The sequence below is a fragment of the Condylura cristata genome, unplaced genomic scaffold, assembly GCF_000260355.1.
Source record: "Condylura cristata isolate star-nosed mole 26May11 unplaced genomic scaffold, ConCri1.0 scaffold00032, whole genome shotgun sequence".
NCBI lineage: Eukaryota > Metazoa > Chordata > Mammalia > Eulipotyphla > Talpidae > Condylura > Condylura cristata.
In genome coordinates this window covers 7,666,518-7,689,933 of record NW_004567133.1, presented here as the reverse complement: position 1 = coordinate 7,689,933, position 23,416 = coordinate 7,666,518, and the positions used below count along the sequence as shown (strand labels likewise).

At 48.0% G+C, this 23,416-nt stretch overlaps 1 protein-coding gene across 1 annotated transcript in view; it reads left to right on the top strand.

The window, feature by feature from the left end:
• The window catches only part of SLC5A11 (solute carrier family 5 (sodium/inositol cotransporter), member 11), a 35,941-nt gene that overhangs the window by 667 nt on the left and 11,858 nt on the right, over positions 1-23,416 (top strand). Inside the window, exons 2-9 of the mRNA XM_004691711.2 lie at positions 1,742-1,813; positions 5,220-5,324; positions 6,036-6,095; positions 10,922-11,026; positions 12,364-12,469; positions 14,100-14,180; positions 16,031-16,236; positions 21,592-21,727. Of these exons, the coding sequence (XP_004691768.1) occupies positions 1,742-1,813; positions 5,220-5,324; positions 6,036-6,095; positions 10,922-11,026; positions 12,364-12,469; positions 14,100-14,180; positions 16,031-16,236; positions 21,592-21,727 (871 nt within the window). The remainder of the gene's footprint in view (positions 1-1,741; positions 1,814-5,219; positions 5,325-6,035; positions 6,096-10,921; positions 11,027-12,363; positions 12,470-14,099; positions 14,181-16,030; positions 16,237-21,591; positions 21,728-23,416) is intronic.

Below are 23,416 nucleotides of genomic sequence, written 5' to 3'. Positions count from 1 at the left end.
ATAGGATATTCCTCGACTTCTTAAACATTGCAGAGTATTCATTAGTTGATTATGCTGGAATTTGCTAGGCCTGAATCTGCTGAAGGTCATTTGGCTTGTTTCCCACCTGTAATTATTACAAGTTATGCTGCAATAAATAAACTTTGTACACTCATTATCTTGAATGTATACATTTATAACAGGATAAATTCCATGTAGTGGAATTTTCAGGTTAAAGAACTTTGCATTTGTAATAATGATAGTATGTGTCAAACTGTCTCCCTCATAGCTAGGCTCATCTACACACATATCATTAATATATGAAAGGATGTGCATTTTATCGTATCTTCACACATATCCACATGGTATTGTCAAATGTTTTCATTTTCACTGAACTAACAGAGGAAACACAATCTGTCCATGTACTGTTAATAGCATTTATCTTATAAGAAGTGAGGTCTTGTTGAAGGCCTCACATAACTTTAAGTGCCATGATTTCCTTTCTTGAAGCATGATTTCATATCTTCTCCATTATCACTAGGTTTTTACCTCTCAGTTTCTGGGAATTCTACATACTAAGGAGGTTAGAACTCTGGGATAAGGTTGGTAAAGAGGATCTATCAGATTTTCAGGCCTTCAGGTACAAAGGACTTAATACTGTAGCCCACAGGATTGTCCCCACTTCGGTCTGATTATTTGCCCTTCATTTCTCTCAAGCCCTTAGCTTTCCTTCCTCCAGATCAAGATGTGCTGGACACCCCAAAGATCAGACCCTCCACTTAGGAAGACTCACTGAGGTGGGTCAGGTGGTGTTAAGAATCAGGGCTTTGGGGCCAGATAGCCTTGAGATTAGGGTTAGGATTGGGGTGGAATTAGGTTTAGCAGTCTGAGGGATCTGTATTCTCACAAGAGACTGAGGAGACATCGATGTATTTCTGGTTTGGAGAGCCCTGGACTTCGATGATCCTTTTTAGAACATCAAATTTTTTATTCTTAGAAAACATATCCTTGGTCAGAATTCAGCAGGAATGAGCCACAGTGACTATTTACAATTACAAGGTCATTTATAGGAAAGAAGTTACTGTTCCATGCTATCTCTTGTCTGACAATAATCCCCTCACCAACATCTACCCTCAGGGTCTCCAAGAAATTAGACAATTAATCCAAGCTCAGACAAGTTGCTTAGAGGTCAGAATATCTCTATTAAAATACTTTCACTGCCAGGAAACACACTCTTCCTATAGAGTATTGTAGATCAGCTAAAAACATAGGGTCCCAAATCAGGCTGGGCTGGGTTGAATTCCCAACCCTTCTGTTATCTAAAAATATAGTACTAGATGAGTGACTTTACTGTCTGGCCTCGGTTTATCTATCTGTTACAATGGCCAAGTGACATCAACTTCTTAGGATTGGGTAAGAGCTGAAATGAGATAATACTTTGCATAGTATCTGGCATATAGCACTGGCACTCAATAAACAGTATACATTATGAATTACCGAAGATAAACTGTGGGTCTAAACCTCAAACACTGAGGAGCTTGGGCAAATAGGTTTTCATAAATTTAATTAAGCTAAGGGTAATACAGCATAATTGACCTGAAGAATTTACATCTCCTCTAATGGCATTCAAATTAAAAGCTTAAAAAACATGAGTCAAGCAAAAACATTTTTGAGGCTCAAATCTACACTGCTGGGCTCCCAGGTTAGGATGCTGATTGCTGACATTTTCCCTCACCCCACCTTTTCTTTTTTTTTTTTTCAGTCCACTGTGAAGACCAAAAAAGACACAGTGAAGGGTTATTTCCTGGCTGGAGGGGACATGGTGTGGTGGCCAGTAAGTGGTCTTTGGTTGCATTAGAGTGAATTCTCAAAGAATGTTTAAATGCAGATATTCTGTCTAGCCTTTGCGCTCTCAAGACTATGGTTTCATGTTGGCCGAGAATCACAGTCTAAATTAGAGAAGTCTAAGTCCCAGTTCAGATATATTTAAACAAAAAAAAAGAGAATTTATCAACTTAGCTAAGAGAAAAATCTAGGGTTCAAGTTATGGCTGACTGCAGGGATCAAGTGGTGTATAGCACATCTAAAACACTTAGAAGAAAGAGAGGGGGAATGAGATGTTCATACAGTGCTCACTATTCTGACATAGCACTGACATTTTCCTAAGAAGGTCATGAGCATGTCTGGTATTGTGCAAAAGCTTAGAAAAAATTTGAAAAGGTCCAAAATGCTCAACTCTGGTTGACTTTGAGTCTCTGCATGAACAGGAGTGAAGACTAAGGCAAAATTGTATGAATTTTGTTGAATGTTTACAAATTGTATGCATTCTCCAACATGCATACAAAATTTCTTGACTATGACTGAAAGAATTACTGGTTTCATATACTTAAGGAAAACTCTGTTTAGTTACTGACTGTCTACTAAACTGAGTAGTGACTAAGTTAGCTTAGTCACATCTGACAAAGAATACAGAGATTTTTGAATTAGCTTAAGAAGATCACCAATAACAGTAGTAATAACAACAAATAACAAAACCACAAACCTTTAGGAGTGAGGAATAATCAAATGTCTAGAGTTACAGAATGATTTATTTTAAATGTCCACTTTTAACAAAAAACCATAAGACATTCAAAGAAATGAAAACAGATGGCCCATGTATGAGGAAAAAGAGCAATCACTGGAAAGAGTCCCTGAAGGAGCCAAGATATTACATTTACAGACAAAGACCCTAAATCGGCTATTTAAAATATGTTTAAGTAACCAAGAGAATGTATGTCTAGAGGACTGAATAAAAATAAGAGAATACTGTCTCACTGAATAGATGATAATAAAGCATAATTATAAAAAAAATAGAAGCCTGGTGTTGGTAAACATAGTAAGTAAAATAAAAAATCCATGGGATGGGGCAGGGGGCACTCAACAACCTATTTGAACAAAAATAATAAACCAGTGAACTTGAAGACTGGCCAATTGAGAATATCAAGTCTAAGGGACAGAAAGAAAAAATAATGAAAAAAAAAAAAGAAAGAAAGACAGAAAGAAACTCAGACATCTCTGGAACACCATCAAGCATATTGACATGCACATGGTGGACTTGCCAGGAGAAAAGAAAAGGGGGACAAAGACTCGTGATAGAAATAATGGGAAAATACCAGCCACATGCTTTTTTTTTTTATCCATTCTCTTCTTTTTTCCCCTCTGCTGGACTGAACCCTTCCCATCAACTTGCATACTTCTTCAACAAATCATCCAAAAAGTCCTCCCAGGACTCATATTCCCCTATCCACTTACTACATCATGTTTTCATCTAAAGAGCTATGTGAAAAGTTTCCATTTTTCTGTTCACCCTTCAACCCATTCCAGTGAGGCTTCTGTTTATTCTATCCCATGGAAATGTTTCTGCTAAACTCACCAATGGTCTCTATGTTACTAAATCCAACTACTTAGAAATCCCTCTTTTTTGGCCTTTCAGCATCATCAACTCATTTGGCCTTGAGGCAATCACCTCTATTGGCTTTAAAGATATTACCTTCTCCAGCTTTATTAAAAATAGTTATCTTCACATACAAGAAGATCAGTAAATTTTAAGTGAAAAAAAAAGAAACTTCAAAGAGAGTCATACCTTGACTCATCATAGTCAAACTGCTGGAAATTGATGACCAAGATCTTGAGAGCAGCAAGAAAAATGAATCGTCACCTAAACAGTTCTGCATTCATGGTCTTATAATGTATAAAGACAGCATCTATAAGACAATAATAGCACAAAGGAAGGTGAAAGTAATGGACCTATTTAAGAGCAAAGATTTTATATACTCTTGAAATTGTCACTATTAATCTGAATTTTACTTTTGCAACTTAAGATGGATGCTAAGTGGATCCCCAGGGCAACCACTAATAACTAAAGAAAGGAAAACAGAGAAACAATAAAGGAATCAAAATGGCACACTAAATATCTATTTGACACAGAAGAAGGCAATAGTGGATCAATAGAGGGACAACAAAGGCAGACAATAGGAAATGCATGGCAAGTGTACATTCTACACTTTGGTATTATATTAATACCAATAGCCAGAGATTAGGAAAATTGATTTAAAAACACAACCCAAAAATATTTTGTCTACAACAAAAGACAAAGACATAGGTTGAAAGTAAAAAGATGGAAAAAAATAACAAAGAAATAAAAAAATTATGCAGTGATGATATCAATGGTGCTCAATCATTGGAATGACTACCAATATCAGCCAAAATAGACTTTAACACAAAAGTGATTACTAGTGACAAAGACATTATAGAACACTAAGAGGCTCAACTAGCATCTATACACCTACCAATGCACTAGAATACTTTAGAAGCAAGAAATGAGTGTTGAAGGGAGAAATAGAAACCCAACATTAATAGCTGGAGACTTCAATACTCAGCTTCCAATACTATGCACATATACAGAACAACCATGCAACATCAGTAGAATGTATATTATTCTTAACAAATGGAACATTCTCCAGCATAAACTATACCTTGGGCTGTATGTAAGTCTCAATATATTTTATTTGATTGAAATTGTATAAAATATGTTGTTTTCCCACAGTTGAGTAAAATTAGATATTAATAGCAGAAGGAAGCTTGGGAAATTTACAAATATATAAAAAATCAAGCAACATGCTTTTAAATAATGGGTCAAAGAAGAAATCAGAAAGGAAATTAGAAAATACTTTGAGGGGCCTCCCTGGTGGCACAAGATTAGCTATGGGCAGTCACTGCAGCACAAGTTCAATCCCTGGCCAGGGAGGTGATCCACATGGCGCGGCAGACCTCTCCTGCCTCACCCGCTGCTCCCCTCAGCAGTGTACTTCGTCAGTCGGCCTGTTCTGCTCCCCACTCTGTCTCTGGTGTGCAGGGGCAAGACACAGGTTCCATGATTCTCTTGCAATACTTCCTACAACACCTCTCAGCCCTCACTGAGGGATGCTGTGGAGAGGTGCTCAAGTCGTGCACTGTACAGCTAACTGTAGGGGGCGCTATTCCATGTAGAGATCATAGACAGGCGTATTTGCAGCACCAGTTTCTGACAGATGGAAGTAAAACATCTTGGGGAGCGTCTTTTTTTCTAAATTGAAAAAAAAAAATACAGGAGAACAGCACTCCCGCCTCCTCCACGCGGTTGCTTTGGTCCCTTTGGAGTGTGGCAACAACTCCAGTGAAGAGAAGCTCAGCTCCAGACCTGACCTGTCCGTTTCCCCTAGGTGGGTGCGTCTTTGTTTGCCAGTAATGTTGGAAGCGGACATTTCGTTGGCCTGGCAGGGTCAGGTGCTGCTGCGGGCCTTTCTGCAGCTGCGTACGAGTTTAACGTAAGTATTTTTCCAGGGTGTAGACAGCTCACCTTCCACTTAACAGGGTTAGTTGTGGACTGCCCTGACTTTTAAAAACAAAGGGATGCTGAATGGAAGGACCAGCAGGAAGCTCCCGGGACTCTCCTCCCTGGTCAGTGAAGCCCCAGGCTTCCTGTGTTTGCTGGCCAAGTCCATCAGGCCGCAGCCCCCAACGAACAGGCGTGTGGAGAGTAGGGCTTAGCGAGCCACCCCTGTGGCTGCGAAAGATGAAGGCATGATGCTTCCGGAGGGGTGTCTGTTGTAGTCCACTGGCCTTCACAGAAAACGTGTGGCTCAATGGTCCTTGCCCTTCCGCCACCCCCCAGATGCCCAAGAGTGAGCACCCGCTCTGCTGTGCAGCGGGCTTCATCCAGGACTGACGGGGGAGGGGCATGCTGATGAATAAGTTTTCATCTTCATAACAACTAACTTTTAACTTTTAATCATGTTCACTCTCTATCATAAATAGGGTGTCACATTAAAGGATTCAGCGACAGACAGTTCAATCAGCCAGATCTCCTGGCTCTGACATTTCCAAGCTGTGCAACCCTGGGCAAGTCCCTTCCCCTCTCTGAGCCCCATCTCTGAGATAGTGATAAAATGGCGCCTGCCACCTGGAGGCTCCTTTCGCGGCCCCCTTCCAGCCTCCCAAACGGCGGGGGTGAACCCTTGCTCTGTTTTCTCCGACAGGGCTTGTTTTTCGTGCTGATGTTGGCCTGGATTTTCCTCCCTATCTACATCGCTGGTCAGGTGAGTCGGAGGGTGGGGTGCTGGGGAATGACCTCTTTAAAAGGCCAACAACCTTACCCGTGGTGCACCTGTTCATTCTCTTAAGGTGCTTTCAGGCATCAGGTCTCAAGAGCGCTGTAGTCACATCTGTCACCCTTTAGATGGTTACCGTCTCTTTTGTCTTGTTAAATTTTTTTTTTTTTACTCCAAGTTCCTAGAGACCTTTTACAATACTCTACAACTCTTCAAGATCAAGTCCAATCATTATCCACCTAGCATTGAGTTTTCTCTGCCATAACTGGAGAAGGAGCTAATGTGAAGACTTCCCAGTAAGAATAATACAGATGGCTTTATTTTTTGCATTGTTCATTATTTATCCCCCAGAAAGTACTTTTTTTTTCTTACCACCTCCCCTTTACTACCCCACTAAGCCTTTCTGCTCCCCAACCTCTTAAGTCAGACACCTCACTTTGTTCGTGTCTGCTAGTTTTTAAAGTATTTTGCTTTGTTGAGTCACTATGTAAACGTCCACTATCTGTCTGTCATTTGGGCTTGCTCAGTGCCCTAATTCCCTGGACCACCTCCCATTTTGCTGTAAGTGGGAACATTCCATCTCTCATGGTGATATTCTACTGTGGGATATGGGGACCTTTTAAACCTCCCTCTATAGGCAGGTGCTATGTTTATCTGCCTGCTCTGGCAGAGAACATGTAATTTTTTGAACGGATACTTTCTTTTTTAATAAAAGATTTATTTTATTTATGTATGCATACAAAAGCTGGGGTACAGGCCAGAGATGTGGGAAATGAGAGGATTCACCAGAGACAGAGTGGGGAGCAGAACAGGCCGACCCACTGAAATACACTGCTGAGGGGAGTGATGGGCGAGACAGGAGAGGTCTGCCGTGCCATGTGGTCACCTCCAGGGCGGGGACTGAACTCGTGCTGCAGTGGCTGCGGACAGCCTCATAATGCCGACACAAAGCCCTTGCGCCACCAGGGAGGCCTCTGAACTGATACCTCCATGCTTTTCAACAGATGCGTGAAAGCGGGCATGCAGTGTCCGAGGATGCTTCCATTTTTAGTTGCTTAAAGTGCACCCAGACTGCATTTCAGAATGCTGCTCCTGTCCTTACCCGCCAGTGTGTCTGCACATCCTCTCCAGCGCTCACTGCTGGTCTTTGTTACTGTTGTTACTACGGATCATTCTCACAGGAGTGAGATGATACCTCCTTGTAGATTGGACCCGAAGTTCCCTACTAAAGATGACAATGGACGTTTCCCATGCACCTTTTAGATGTTCCCTCTGGTCAATTGTTTGCCCAAATCTGCTACCTGCTTTTTGTTTGGGTTGTTTGCTTTTTATTGTCAAATTGAGTACGTTTCCGTATATCTATTATATCCAGGAATCTGTTAATCCCCTCTGTTATGTGTGAATGTTTTCTCCCCTTTAATATGAAGTCTTTTTAATCCATTTTCAACTACTTACAATGGTATGTGGTTTTGTTTAATAAGCGGCACTCCGAACTGTTTATTTTTGCTTTTATTTCCCATCTTTATCATTGAGGTCCTGAAACGTATTGCCCATGGCCTTACATATTTTGTGTGGCAAGTCTCACGGGGGTTCCTGGAGAAGACAGGGTTCAGGTTTTGCCTAGAGACATGGGCTTACAAAGCAGAAATGCCCAGCTGTTGCTGGGCTGAGCAAACCGAGGTGCTGAGACAAGTGTCACCTGTGGGTCATCCACACTGCCTTTGAGGCTGCTTCCAGACTGGGGGACCGTCTAGAGGAAGAGGAAGACAGTTAGAGAACTGGCATTCTCACCAAATCTGGGGCTGGGGGCCAGTGAGGGTGTCTCCAAAGCCAGACGTCACAGTTTCCAAGGAGGGAGGGGTTTCCAGGAGGATGGAGGTGTGATAACTTGGGTATGATTGGGGGGTGCACACACAGATGTGGAACTCTCCTGGCCGCCTCCACCCAAGGATCTGAGGACTGTGAGGGAGGAAGGTGCCACCTGCCGAGGGGCCCCAGGAGAGAGACAGCTGAGTGGGGCCGCCACCTTTATCAACGAGTGACAGTCACCCAGTGACAACCAGTTTCTGGCTCACCAATTTGTCACCCCTCACGTCTGTCTGACTGTCTCTCGCAGCCAACTTGCTAGAAAACTGCCTTTTGGGTGAAACAAAAATCAGTTATTGGTGGCTGGCAGCAGCGATAGAGTCTGGCTCCTAGCAAGACCAGCTGGCGCTTGGCACCCTCCGGGGAGCCAGGGGGCCCGCTGGGGAGCTGAGCGCTTGCTGGGTCTGCTCGTGGGTGTCTGAAGCCCCCCTCCCTTCTCTAATTCTCCCTTAAGGCCTCGCAGGGGATGTGTCCAATTATGTGCCTTGATGGACTCTCCCGGGAGCCAGTTCCCAGGGTGTCAGTCCCACAGAGCGCCTTTGTGGGAGACCCTACTGTGTTTGCCTGGCAGCGAATCACCCAGGAGGCCCCTCCTTCACTAAGTCAGAATCTCAGATTGCCCGTTGGGGAAAAGGAAGAAAGAGGAACTTGGTTTTCTGTTTAAAACGTCCGTGTAGTCTCGGAGTCCTTTTTTTGTTCCTGGTCTTTTACTATGAAAACCTTTCAAACTGACAACAAACTTGAAGTAATATACTGGATGGACACCACTGCATTCTAGAAAGGCAGTTCTACCATTCACGGTGGGCTTTCTTTCTTTTTTAAAGATTTATTTATGCTTACAGAACTGGGGTGCAGGCCAGAGGTGCAGCGGGGGTGAGACGATTCCCCAGAGACAGAGCGGGGAGCAGAACAGGCAGATGGAGGAAGTTCACTGCTGAGGGGAGCAGCGGGCGGGTCAGGAGAGGTCTGCTGCACCATGTGGGTCACCTCCCTGCGTGCTGCAGTGGCTTCGGAGAGCTTCATAATGCTGCTTTAACCTGTGGCACCACCAGGGAGAGCCCGAGCTTTCTTTTAAAAATTTTTTTTTTTTTTGCGGTAACATTGATGTTTCATATTATGTATGTTTCAGATAAACAGCGTGTGTAATTCCAGAGTTGGTTCTGGTCACCTAGTCTCTCCTGGCCCCCCCTCCTGGGCCTCATGCCTTTACCTTCTGGCCCGGGAGTGGGCGGTTGCCGTTCCTCGGCCGCTGCAGAGTTTCTATCAGTCTCCTTCCTGGGTCAGCTCAGGGCTCCTCAAGCAGCAGCCGCCTAGAAAGGGAGCTGCTGATTTTCCTGCAAGTCATCACCCCTCTTACTCCCCACCCACCATCAAGTCTCTCTTAGGAGAATTGGTGTTGGTTTGGAGTCCCAGAGTTTAGACCAGAGGATGTCTCAGCTCCACGTCTGGGGGTACAATGGGGTGGGAGTTTGGGGGAGGATCTGGTAAACTCCAAGAAAGTGCCACCCAAGTAATGGTTCTCAAATGCTTGGCCTTGCTCCTGGGGTGCCCCCTGTGGGAATGACCTGGGTTCCCCACGTGGGAGTCGACATAACTCAGGACTTCCTGGGAGAGGAGGTCTCTGCAGGAGCCTGGATGTTTTGCTTCTCCGGGTCACTGGCTAGGGGCTTATGGTGAGCAAGGACCCCAAAATTTGGAGCCCAGATAAATAGAGTCTCACGATGATTTTGGGCCTTCAGGGGTGCTGCCTAGACTGACACCCACAGTGAAGCTGTTGCATTTTCCATTGTCTCGGTTGTTCCACGGCCAGACGCGAAGAGCAGGTCTCCTATGCTGCTGGTCTGTCTTCAAGGCCTTTCCTGCCCCTCCAACAGCCCTGTGTGAAAATGTGGGGCACGGAGACTTAGTGATTCACAAGCGATATGAAGAAGGGGCCCCAGGCACCAAATGACTCACTGTTTTAAAGAAAGTGGGTAGGCTGCGGGCCCAGAGCCCCATGTGCCACCGTGAGTTGCCAGAAAAGAATCGGAACGAAGTGAATTGTTCCACTAGTCATTGTGTTTATTTCTGCTGGCTCCCTTATATTTAAGATTGAGCGTCCACTGTCAGTGTGATTTAAAGTTTCCTTTTTAGATGAAAAAAAATTTTTTTTTTAAGATTTCTTTACTTATGCTTACAGAACCGGGGGTACAGGCCAAAGGTGTGGTGGGTGAGAGGATTCACCAGAGACAGAGTGGGGAGCAGGACAGGCAGATCGACAAAGTGCACTGCCGAGGGGAGCAGTGGGCAGGTCAGGAGAGGTCCGCCGGGCCATGTGGTCACCTCCGGGGCAGGCGGGGATCGAACTCATGCTGTACTGGCTTCAGAGAGCTTCATAATGCGGTGATTTAACCCGTTGAGCAACTAGGGAGAGTCCCTGAATTTATTGAAATAAAAACATGTGTTGCTTTAGCACTGAAAAATAGAGCAGTGACCAGAAGGGACGGGGAGGGAGGGCGGAGGCCCTAAGAAGGGCTTGGGTGCTGGGTGAGCTGGTGGGGAGCAAGCAAAGCCTCACAGGCCTGGAGGTGTGACGTGGAGCTCCCATAGTTGAATAGCAAGGTGACTGGCAAATTAATAAAATCTGAGAAAAAAATCTAAGAAGTAAATAAAGGCTTGGGTCACTTTAAAGAGAAACATCAAGTAATTGATAATTGGGGGATGGTAAAGACTGGGAGCCTAAGGACGCCCCACCCTGGGGGGGGAGTCTGGCCGTTGGGTTCACGCCCCGCACAGACCCCCCCACCCACCACCCCCGTATCCCGCACCCCACTCCTTTGCCCCCATTTTCTCCTCCCTTTTTAGGTCTCCTATTGAGAAGCCTAAGACCCTATGGCTGGGGGGTTGGAAGGGCCATGGGGCCATGTACCCCAAGTCAGCTGGGTGTTAAAGGCTCATCTCGCCCCCAGGTCACCACAATGCCTGAGTACTTAAGGAAGCGCTTCGGTGGCAACAGGATCCCCATCACCCTGGCTGTGCTCTACCTGTTTATCTACATCTTCACCAAGATCTCGGTAAGAGGGGGCACAGCCTGGTGCACCCCCACCCACCGTGTAGCAGGGTCACTTAGGGCCCACGGCTGTGTCTCCCCCTGTGCACTTTCTCCTGGCTGGTGTCTCCCCCTGTGCACTTTCTCCTGGCTGTGTCTCCCCCTGTGCACTTTCTCCTGCTCTGGGGCAGCCTTGGGGACTGTAGAGGCTGTGGGAGGGGTGGGGGAGGGCAGAGGCAGTGAGAGCAGTGGCAGTGAAGGACTCCTCCCCCACTCTGGCTGGAGCTTCTTCAGCAAACTTGCAGGCTGGTACAGGTCGCAGCATGGGATTCCTGCGTCCTGCCAACGCCATGGGTCTGCTTCCTTCCTTCTGGTACCAGCAGCCGTGGGCTGTGAGCCCTGTGCTGGTGGCCTGCCTCGCCCTGCCACCCTTCTGTGGACCGCTTGGCGAAAGCGGGCAAGAGCAGGTGCTTGGCAGCTTCCAGGCACATGCTGCCCCCCCCCCATGCCGATGCCGTCCCTGGCAGCTGGGACTTCTGCTCTGGTCCTAAAGAGGGGGGGCAAGGGGGGCACACAAATGTCATCAGGTCTACAAAACCAAGCAACATGCTGACTGGCAGTAAGACAGAGCACTGGGGGGTGGGGGCAGCACACACTTTCAGATCCTTCAGTCTGGAGGGAAGCCTGGGATGGGAGAGGCCTCTGCAGGGACGTGGAGGTTAACATCCCAGGGGAGGTGGCCAGCCACGGGAGGCGAGACTGGCGCTTTGGATGAGCGCCTTGAACAAGCTGAAGTTCACAGATGAACATGCTCGTTAGAGAAGGGGTGTGTGTGTGTGTGTGTGTGTGTGTGTGTGTGTGTGTGTGGCGGGGGGTGGGTACTTCAGCGTGCCTGGAGGGCTAGCAACGAGATGTGGAGGAACGTGGACGAGATGTGGAGGAGCGTGGCCGGCAAGTCAAAGAGGAATGAAGGGTCTGGCGTGCAGTTTGCTGAGATAAGCTCTGGGAGATCATGGGGTGCCATAGGGAGTTTTAATAGGGAAGGGGGGAGCAGGGTTGTTAAGGTATTTGATGAAGGTTGCAGCATGGATGCAGAATGTAAGAAGATCAAGAAGAGAAACTGAAAGCCGGTGGAAGAGGCTGTTCGTCCAAGGAATGGAGCTCCAACAGAATGGCCCGCTGGGCTCCAGCTGGAGACCCCCGGTCTGGGGACAGATAGATGAAGAAAGGCCAGCGGACCACTCTTCAGTGTTTGGCACAGACGAGGGCTGGACGTTAGGCTAGAAGAACCTGCACTGTGGCGTCCACTCACTCTTCACTCATTCATTCACATTCGCTCTCGTCCATCTCGCGTCTCCACAGGTGGACATGTATGCGGGCGCCATCTTTATTCAGCAGTCTCTGCACCTGGACCTGTACCTGGCCGTGATCGGGCTGCTGGCCATCACAGCTGTGTACACTATCGCAGGTACGAGGGGACGAGGGTTGATGCTGGGAGAGGTGGTGGGGAAGGGCGGGAGCGCCCCATCCTTTCCTGGCCCATCCTATCACCTTTTAGGTATGTTTAGGCCAATCGCTCATTAACTTCCTCCCAGATAACATGGCTTCATCTTGGCCGTTGTCCAGCAGAGGAGAGGCCTGAGAAGTGGGAGGATAAAAGGCACATGATGTTATTTCTCCTTTATTTATTCAAGATCAATTTATTGCAAAACTAAATGCGTACACAACTGTAATTCTAGAGCCTGCGCTGGGGTAGTCTCATCGACCCTTGGGCTTGTACCTTAGAAGAGCAGCTGACGTTAGTAGGGCTTTGACAAGTATGTTTTCTCAGCTTCGCCCTTCCCTGCCTCCTCTTGGTCCACTATTGTTCACTCTACAGATACGTAGATACGTGTATGTAGGTACTGGACACGAGTGTCTACTATGAATATCCTCAGATGTGTGTGTATATCTGACCTAGAGAGGCATATCATCAATATGTATCCTACCTACTAATATAAATATATTGTACTAGGTGTATATTTCATATTTGGGGTCTGTTTGCCCCTGTTAGACTATAAACTCAGTAAGGACAGGAAGCTTGCTGTTTTGTTACCTCTGGAAACCCACATACCTTCCAGCACCCTGTAGAATTTAGGTAGGGTGCTCACCAGGTAATTGGTGAATCAGTGGATAAATTGCTACACACCGCCCCAGGCACATAATAGATGCTCAGTAAACACCAGCGTGGGTCTCAGGAGTACCAGCTTTAGGCTCTCACTGCACTCAGCCTAGTGAATAGCATGAGGACAGCAGAGATGCAGGACCAGAAACTAGCCCAGATCTCTCCATTAGCCTGTTCCTGCTGCCAAGGAGAAACACCACACCCATGTTCTTGCTATCTTATTGCACAGCAACTTTGCCACCAGTAAATGTTAATATCAGAAAAGAGCCCCTTCCCTTCTGGTGCAATGGGGGAAGGAGAAGGAAGAGAAAGAGACTGGAAAGACTGCTCTTTCCAGGGGCTGATGCCTTTGCCACTATGATTGCATTACAGAGATTTTTCTAGGTGGCAAACCAGCAAGGTGCAGCCACTTATCTGAGTATTAACACCTTGCATCCTTTTACAATGTCAACAGTAAAGGTGGTAGAGCCTGGCTGTAGTCCCAGCATCACTTTTGACAGGAGTTAGAAATTGCTGTGTAACAAGTCACCCACCAAGACAGGAACTGACAACAGCTTTTGATTCCACCTAGCTCTCTCCTTGGGGTGCTGGTGCTAGTTGAGGTGTCACCTACACTGGCTGGAGCAAGTGGGCCCCATTCCTGTGGGATGTTGGGGTCTAGGCTTGGAGCTGTGCCATGTTATCACTCCACCTCCCCCCCAGTACGCTGTTGGTCAAAGCAGATCATTGGTCAAGCACACATTTGAGAGGTAGAGAAATCCATTTCACCTGCACGCCAAAGGAGCCGCAAAGCTACACCACAAAATAAGCACATGCACCCAGCAAGGCCTCAGGGCGCTGAGCCTCTCAGGCAGGTCTGAAGTCCCGGGCTCCCTCCAGAGTACCCCATCTCCATCAGAGCCCCACCTCACCTCGGTGCTCACCTTCCACTCAGGTGGCCTGGCGGCTGTGATCTACACGGACGCATTGCAGACCTTCATCATGCTCATAGGAGCACTCACTCTGATGGGCTACAGTAAGTGGGGTCAGGGCGGGGGGAGGGGGGGCAGCACCTCTCTCAGCAGAAGCATCTGTTTCTCCTCTCTGCACTGGAGCTCTGGCACTCCTGCCAGGGCCTGTGCTCAAGTCTTGGCTGTTTCATCTAGAAGGGGAACACTGCTTCTCATGGCAACCTACTGTTCCTAAGTAAAAATTAGTAGTTCTTCCTTTGTGGCATGGATGGATGGATGAGTGGATGGATGGATGGATGGATGAAGAGCAAAAGGACAAGCCCAAGAATTGCATTGAAAGAAGGCAGAAGCATTGAAGGCGAAAGAGAAAATCTCCATTTCAATGCCAAAGTGGTAATCCCTGCAGGCAAAATCCAAAGATCTACGCTAAAGGTGGCAAGGGAAAGCATGTGAAGAAATGTGGGCAAACCTTTGATCCCACCAGACACACTGTAGGTCTGAGGGCAGCAGGAGCCAAAGACAGCTTTGGGAGGGCTCTTATTCACAGTCAAACCTCTAAATCCCTTGCATGAACGTAGTAAGGGGTCCCCAGGAGAAGGGGAGTTCACAGACCCACACGCTAGCCCTCCAGACTTCCTCCCGTGGCAGCTGCAGGTTCCCACACATCCTCCGACCCTGGACGCCAGCTCTCCCGCTGATGCTCCCTCTCTTGAATGTTTCATTGTCTGAGTTGGGGGTGAGACCAAGCTCCAGGTTTCATTTCACTGTACCCTCCTGTCCCTTTGTCTCCAGCCTCCTCATTCTGGCAGTGGCTCATCTACAGCTCAGGGTGGGGTAAGGTGGCGTCTCTCCACCTTGCGCACGCTTCACAAAGCATCTTCCAGGAAAGATGTGAGAGGTAGGAGAAAGCTGGGCAGTGGGTATGTGGCTATTTGTGCTGTTAGTCTTTTGCGTCGTTATCTAGATGTTTAGTTCCTTGACAAAATTCAAGGAAGATAGCTCAGGTTAAGAAAATTCTAGTTTGTATCATTTGCAAGTAGCACACTTAAAACAGAGGGTACCGGGTAAAAGACATTCAAGAGAGAAAAGTCATTTATAACCAGATGCAACACGTTTGCAACAGATAGGACATTTGTGCATGAAATGACATGACAGCAAGAGGGCCAAAGCCAGTTAGCAGAATGAGGAGAAATTGCCAGAAACCAACCAGTACCAAAAGATTTCACACGTGATAGAAGGAGACGCCAAAGGAAGGATTTAGATGTTACAAATCATATAAGTGAATGAACAATCTCACAATAGCAAATGATGTTTTGTCGAACATCATAGAACTATCTACAAAAATGAATGTTTCAGAAGGACCAATTTGGCAAAAATATCTGTTGTTCAGATTATATTCGTTTACCTAGGTAAAACAAAATATTAAGCTTTTAGGATTTTTAAAACATAATTTTAATAATACAATTATGTAGCAAGTTGAAAACAGTCTCCTCAGTTGTGCTCGAGCCAGAGGAAATACAGGCTGTATTTGGAAATAATGATGAGGACATTCTACTTTCCACTTGGTTTTTTTGAAACTAAGTTGTTTTTAGACCCCTGGCTTGATCTTACCATTTAATGGATAAAAAAAAAAAATGTCACAAGTTAATGGTTTGATGAGGGCCTTCAACTTATTTTTTTTATATATAATCCTTGGTGTTTCTATGTTATGCATTTCAAAATGTTATTAAGAAAAACAGTCAAAAATGATCCCAAAGCTATGAAAATGAAGGGGATAAAAGGAAGAACCTGCAAGGTGACAGGCTTCCCAGGTAGCTCTGCTCTTAGGAGAAGCCCATCCTCCCCCAGCCAGCCCCCATTACTTGCTTGGACCGCTGAGCTCCCGCAAAGCTGGGAGCAATCCTCTGAATTGCAGGTTTTGCCGCGGTGGGAGGCCTGGACGGGCTGCAGGAGAAATACTTCCTGGCCGTGGCTAGCAACCGCAGTGAGAACAGCAGCTGCGGGCTGCCCAGAGAAGACGCCTTCCACATGTTCCGAGACCCGCTGACTTCTGACCTGCCCTGGCCCGGGATCCTCTTTGGAATGTCCATCCCGTCCCTCTGGTACTGGTGCACGGATCAGGTAAGGGCAGGGGCCGCACGAGCCCCTGGGACACTTTTGGGGTGGCAGGCATCTGGGTTTTTTCCTCCCTCCATCTCTTGTCATTGCTGACTCTCCACCACCGTACTTAGCTGTTTCTTCCACTTTATTACTTTGCTCTTGCTCCTGTAATGAAGGGCCAAAACTGTTGATATCTGCAAGAGGGAAAGCTCAGAGCGCCCCTACTGAAAGTCTGGAAAGATCCAGGTAGCAGTAGAGATGGTGCATTTTAAATGGAGGTTAAACCTGACATGGATCTCATTTGCTCAACAAATACTCATGGGGGCCCCTGTGTGCCGGGCTATCCTGGGCACAAAGCCATCATGAGTACACAGATCAGATAAGGTCCCTCTCCACCCTCTTCTGGGGGAAGACAGACAATAAATAAATTATATGGAGTGAGAAGAGACGACAAATGTCATTTCTTAAAAGTCGATGGGGGGGGGCAGGGGAGTTGAGCATGCGTGCATTTTAAGATAGTGGTGAGGGTTGGTGCGTCTGGGAAGTGACCTTGAGTGAGGGAAAGAGTTTGCTGTGAGCAACAGCCAGCGCAAAGGCCTCTAGGCACAGACTCTGAACAGGTGTGCAAAGACAAGTGAGAAAGGCAGGAGGCCCCCGAACAAGCAAGCGCACCCAGTCCTCACCACTAGACCACCAGGAGTTTCCAAATGAAAGAGACTGACATCAATATTTGCATTTGCTTGTACGCGCATAAGGAAATGCAGGAGGAGGGTGGGTGAAACTGAGAAGAGAAGGTGCGGGTGGGTGGGGAGGCAGGCAGACCCACAAGCTCAGATGGGGTCGGAGACACTGCACGCCTATTTATGCTTTCTCAGGGTTCAAACCCAGGGAACCGTGTTCACCTGCTGAAATGTTCTCCTCTGGTACATTAAAGATCAGAGATGGACCCGCCATTTTGAAGCTATCCTGCCGCACCTGCGCCCATGAGAGCTAAACTAGGCAGAGATCGTGGACTGTGAGCACATACAGGAGTCTCTGCAGGGAATAGAACCGGGGCGCATCCTGGGCCAGACACCCCAAATGGAGGGCTAAGTGCCAAGGCAGCCAGGAGCACCCACACTCCCGCTTAGAGCCCTCTTCTGCTCCTTCGCACCCCTCACAGCGGAGGGGCCCTGGGGCACAGCACAGCTTGAGGCTCCCAGCTTGGGCTTTAACCTGCACAGGCTGGACCCACACTCACAGGCACCCCCTGAGCCGCCAGCATCTCGGTGTTGAATGGTCTGACTGAGAGGGACACCTGGGATTTGTCATAGTCCTCTAGTGTGGGGACATTTCATAAAGCCACTGGGAACATTCACACTTCCAGCTCCTCACAGCACACCAGCTTCTATTACCCATCTGTCCAGATGTTTACATGAAAGCCCAGATCCTCCTACCCTGAGTGACTGGGATTCCAGTGTGTGCCCCTTGATCATTGCTCAAGAGCGTGGACTCTAGAAGACTCGGTCTCCTTCTAAATACCAGCAGGCGGAGCCGGGGGCGCAATCCGGAGTCCACCTCACGCTGTGGGACTTGGGTCTCGACTCCGTGTGTCGCTGAGCTGGATTCTGCAGAGGCCAAAGACGGAGTCACTCTGTTGTGCTGGACCATGCTGGGCAACGCACAGCCTTGCCTACACCTAGGGCCATTTCAGGACAGAACGAAGGGACACGCACTCTTCACGGAATGGAGAGCATATTCCAGATCTTCCTGGGCAGAGAAGGAAGAGGTCAATGAAGATTGATGCTAGCAACGACACTTACACGCTTACCGATGCCACGCCGTTTGCCAGGCAGCTCTAGTCATTGAATACGTGTTCGTGCCATTCACGTGAGAACATTTCTGTGAGGCACATTCCATGCCTGGGACCTGGGATTGTCGACAGGGAACACCCTTCTCCCTGGGCTCGTGGTTTTCAAACCATACAACTCTCGTAAAACTTACTCAGCCTCACATTTGGATGTCCCATCTCATTGGACGTGTTTTCATTCAGTTTTGGACTACAGCAGAAAGGTTGTTCACTCTGTTTCTAGATGGACTGGCCAGGCTGGACTGGCAGCAAGACCCTCTCAGCACCTTCGTGAAGTGATACCCATGAAATAGATCCTGACAGCCTCAAATGGCCCCATGTTCTGAAGTGTCCTAGGAACCTCGATTCGTGTGTGTGAAGTCCTGAGAGACAACAGATAAAGTCAACCCCTGAGCTTCCCAGCTTGCTTAGAGGGATCCTCACTGTTCCCACCTTCCCCCAAACAAGCAGATTCCACATTTTAGAGTCTTTCAATCACAACATTCAGACAAATATAATCTGGTAGCAAGTGACATTAAAAAATATATATCAAACTTAAACTAGCTTAGCCAAAGGGTGGGGAATTTGCTGTAGAGAAATTGCAGAAGTTAAATTAGCTTCCAGACACTTCGGGCACTTTCCCTGGCTTCCCGCTCCACTACCTTTCTTCCTCTCCTGTTGATTTCACTGTCTCCCAGGACAGATCAAGCAGAAAGAAGCTGCTGATTCCCTAACTTCCAAATCTGAGAATTCTGCACAGGGGGTCCTACGTTGCCCCCCCACACACACACTCTGCTGTGTGACAGGGTTGTCTGTGGAGAAGGGGTGCGTTTTGCAAAGAAGGGGCAGGTCGTGAAGGACGACCACCCTCACGGATGAATTCCAGCGCTGTCCCCAGCCCTCAGCATCGCTGTGGCAACAGAGCAGCGTTTGGCTCCCTCTTGCCAGTGGCCCACTGGCCTGGCTCAGGAAGGTACTGGAAACAACCCAAGGCCTCTGTGAGCTCTCCAGGTGGCTCAAGACTCACAGCCTGAGGAAACAGTAAGGGGAGCTCAGAGCTCAGGGAGGCCTGATGCCTGGAGGGAGACCTGCAGGGACCAGACTCATCAGAGAACATGTAGACCAAGTCCTTCCTGTGAGTGGCTAAATGTCCACAAGACCAGCCTCACTCTGCTTAACAGAGAGGCTGCAGGGAGGGGTCAGGGTCAGACCTTGGCACCTGTGGGCTCAACACGTCAGCCTTGTGGGGGGCAACACCTCAGACCCTCCCGTCTCTTCCTCTACACTCTCTCTCCTCCCAGACACGAGCATTTGCAGGTTTCTCTGACCCTCCGTTCCGCTCTTGCTGTCTCTACTGGGCCCTTTGAAGGCAGCTGACCTCCCCCACTGGGAAAAAATCGTTGGTAACAACCAGCACAGACAGTCACACCTGGCCAGACACCCCCAAGGCCGCCCCCTGCTCCCTCGATTGGCTGTGTATCGGCTGTGTCCATGGTCTGCCCTGAGCCGGGGCTTTCTCATCTGGGTTCCAAGATTTACTTCTGACTCTTCTGCTTCGGGAATTGACTGGAACCCCTTCTGCGGTTTCATCCCACAGCACCAGTGATGGTGGCCATAGTCACAATGGCTCTCTTTGCTTAAGAAACTTCAAGGCGCCTCAAAACAGGCACTGTGGTTAGGCCACTGTGCAGATGAGAAGACTGAGGCCTGGGAGGAAAAGGACCAGTCCAAGCACCTGGACCCCTGGTGGGGAGTTGGCAGGACTCCGCCTGCGCTTGAGCCCCTCTGCCCATTTGTGCTAACTCATCAAGTGGAAGTGCCCTTGACTCAGAGCTGAGCCTCCGGCAAGAGAGAACCCCGCCCTTCCCTCCCTGCACCCCTCCCCACCTCTCCCCTGCCACTGCATTCAGCCCAGAAACCCAGACAGTTCTTCCCTTTACCTCCCCATCCCAGTGCAGGGAAAATTTGTACCTGATTGTATTTTTTAAAAAGAGTTATTTGATGCATACAAGAACTGGGGTGTAGGCCAGAGATATGGGGGTTGGGGAGGGCTTTGAGAGGATTCACCAGAGACAGAGTAGGGAGCAGATTAGGCAGATCTACTGAAATACACTGTTGAGGGGAGCAACAGGGGAGACAGGAGAGGTCTGCTGTGCCATGTGGGTCAGCTCCCTGGCCGGGGATCGAACTCGTGCTGCAGTGGCGGGTAATTGCTTGATAGCACTGGCTTTAACCCCTGCCCACATTCTTACATTATTTTCATTCTTCTCAGTTCTTCTGCCGGCCCCTGCCCCAACTGAGATGCTCCTTAGAAAGTGCTCCTCGGCTCCATTCCCTGTTAGTGTCTGACACTCACAGGAGTGACCCCCTCAGTGTGCTGAGGGCTCCAGTGAGTTCTGTGCTGAGATGTTCTGTGAGGCTCCATGTGTCACGCTATCACGCTACTCAGCTGGACCACTAGCAAAAGATGTAGATTACACATTGTCCTGGGTCATTGTGATGCCTTCTGGCAATTGTTTTACAGGGCCCAAATCCAAGGAGAGCCCCAAACAACACAAACATCCCACACACATGCACACTTATACTACGGAGTCTAAGAAATTATTAAGCCCGAGAAATCACTAAACCTAACAAATTACTAATAAGCCCAAGAAATTATGATTAAGGGTACAGTTCCCCCATTCAATGCTGTTACCATTAAGGATTCTTTGGGATTTACTAAGGATTCTTAGTTGTTTGTAAGGAAAAAAATGGTTCAAACTGAAAGGACTTTTGGTTTTCTAACTTACACAACTGAGAGACCTCAGCAGGCAATGAATCAGTAATGAATCAATTGTGACTGTTACTATCTTATTGCTCTAAGATTCTAAATGTTTTCACTTTGTTAATTATGGAGCCTGTCCCAGCGTTGCCCTCATTTTATAGTTGAGGAAGGGGAGGCTGAGAGGTCAAGTCGCAGGTCCGGGCTCACACCGCAGAGGGTTAGGATTGAAGGCAAGCTGTCCCCAGAGCAGCACCAGCAACCAGACCCAGCTGGATTGATTAAGGTCTCATCCTGTGTCATCAAAAATTGTTTCTCTGTCTCTTGGGTTCCTGGATTTCTTTCCTCAGAGATGACCTCCAACTCTAGGAAGCTTTTTCAGCAAGATGGCGGCAGGGCTGTAGGCGGCTGCTGATGCTGCCGGCTCAGTTAGCGAGTCTCCCGCGGTTGTAGGTGGTAGGGAGCGTCTATCTTATGCCTCTTTTAGGGAGCAGCCCACGGAGAGGTGTGAGCGACTTGTTTTGGGCTTAGAGTTTCCTGACCCAATCGTGGTAGCCAGAGAAGTCTGAGAAACAATTTCCTGAAGAACTCTGATTGGCCATCCCTTGGATGAAGGAATGGGGAGGGAGCAGGGGAAGGGCCATTTCTACCCCAGCTGGACCACAGGGATGGGGAACAGGGCACAGATGCTTCTACAAGCAGCTAAGACACCTGTCAAGAAGCAGTGCTCTCTTGGTTTGTCTGCAGCACAGCTGTCTCAGATTCCAACCACATCACTGTCTCCCAGGTAATTGTCCAGCGGACTCTGGCTGCCAAGAACCTGTCCCATGCCAAAGGAGGCTCTTTGATGGCCGCTTACCTGAAGGTGCTGCCGCTGTTCATGATGGTCTTCCCCGGCATGGTCAGCCGCATCCTCTTCCCAGGTGAGAAGACAGAGGAGCGGTCCTCTGTGAGTCTGTCTGGAGTCTCCGCCCCTGAGAATGTTCCAACAATTGCTGGCAGTCACCAGGGAAAGCACCTGTCGGGTTGTGCCTTAGGGGTACCCCAGGTGGGGGAAACTGGCCCTGACATGGAGGGCAGGGAGAAGCCAGGGACAAAGGCTAAGCCCTCCACATTGTTAGGTCATGGTTTTGTGGGTGTGTGAGGGGTAGTTTAGGAAAAGAGAGAAGTGCATAGTCACAGGTGGACTGAAGGAGAGCTCAGTAGGTGATAGTTTTAATCACCTCTTAAACTTACTTAAGAGCCTTTATCTCCTGTGAGTGCAAGATAAGAGAGTTTTCTGCCTGAGTCCACCAAATCTTAAAGGTTTACATGGAGGCCATTACTCTTGTGCTCCTGCAGACAGCTCAACAGTGCACAATGCATTTTATCTCAGGGATATGGCCTCAGGCAGCTCCTGGGGGCAGGGAAGGCTAGCAAAAGGACATTCCTGGGTAGGAAGCTAATTACCCTTGTGACCCCCACAGATGGTGTTTCCTGAAGGCTCCTGGGAAAGTCCTTTCACATTTTAGTGTGTGAGATTTGTGGTTTGTGACTTTAACCCAGTGGACCCCTTTGGGGGAGGGTACTTCTAGAAAAACCAGGGATATCAGATCTTCTAGAGTATTTCCTTGAGCTCAACCCCATGTATTTCCTTGAGGTCAACCTCAACCATGAGGTAAGCCTGCTACCTCAGAGGGGAATGTAAGACAGAAAGTGCTTTCTCCTGTGACTTATCCTACAGGACATTGTGCAGAGGTGAAGAAAGGGTGGGCTGAAATGGTTAGATGCCTGAAGTTTTGTCAGAATAATTTGAGACATTCACAAAGGAGAAGGAGTTGCTGGGCAAGGAAGTTAGGGGCTACCAGTGACGCTAGATGGTCACTGGGCCTGTGCTCTGTGAGCACCGGTGGAATAAGGAGCCAGGGAGGACCGGCCCTGTTTCCAGGGAAGGGGCACAAGGTTTGGAAAAACCCGTTGAGAGTAAGAACTGGGATCTGGGGATTGCAGTGACTGGATGGGCTATAAACTGCTATTGGCAAGGCCTGACAGGCGACAGGGAAACTGGCATAAGACGGTGAGGGCCGTGGGCCGAGGGCTGTTGCCCGCACGGAGAGCCGCAGAGGGTGCTGGTTGTGAATATCGGCTCTGGTCTGAGTCGCCGGGCCTGGACCTTGACTCCACCACTTATTATCTGTCTAGCCTTGGATAAGTGACTTCATTTCTCTTTTCCTGTTTCCTCACTGGTAAGATGGAGATAAAACTTTCTTTTAAATTTTTTTTTAAAGATTTATTTATTTTTGCATACAGAACTGGGGTATAGGCCAGAGGCGCAGGGGCCGTGAGAGGCTTCACCAGAGACAGAGTGGAGAGCAGAACAGGCGGGTCAGGAGAGGTCTGAGGCGCCATGTGGTCACCTCCAGGGCAGGTGGGGATGGAACTTATTTGGAAGTGGCTTTAGCTTCTTAGTGCTGTGCTTTAACCCGCTGCGCCACCAGGGAGGGCCCGGAGATAAAACTTTTTTTTTAATCATCCATTTTTTAAAAATAATATAATAGTTTATTTTTACATCATTTTGTACATTTTTTTTTTCATCTCAATTGTAATCCCCACGGGTTTCCCATCACCAAGTC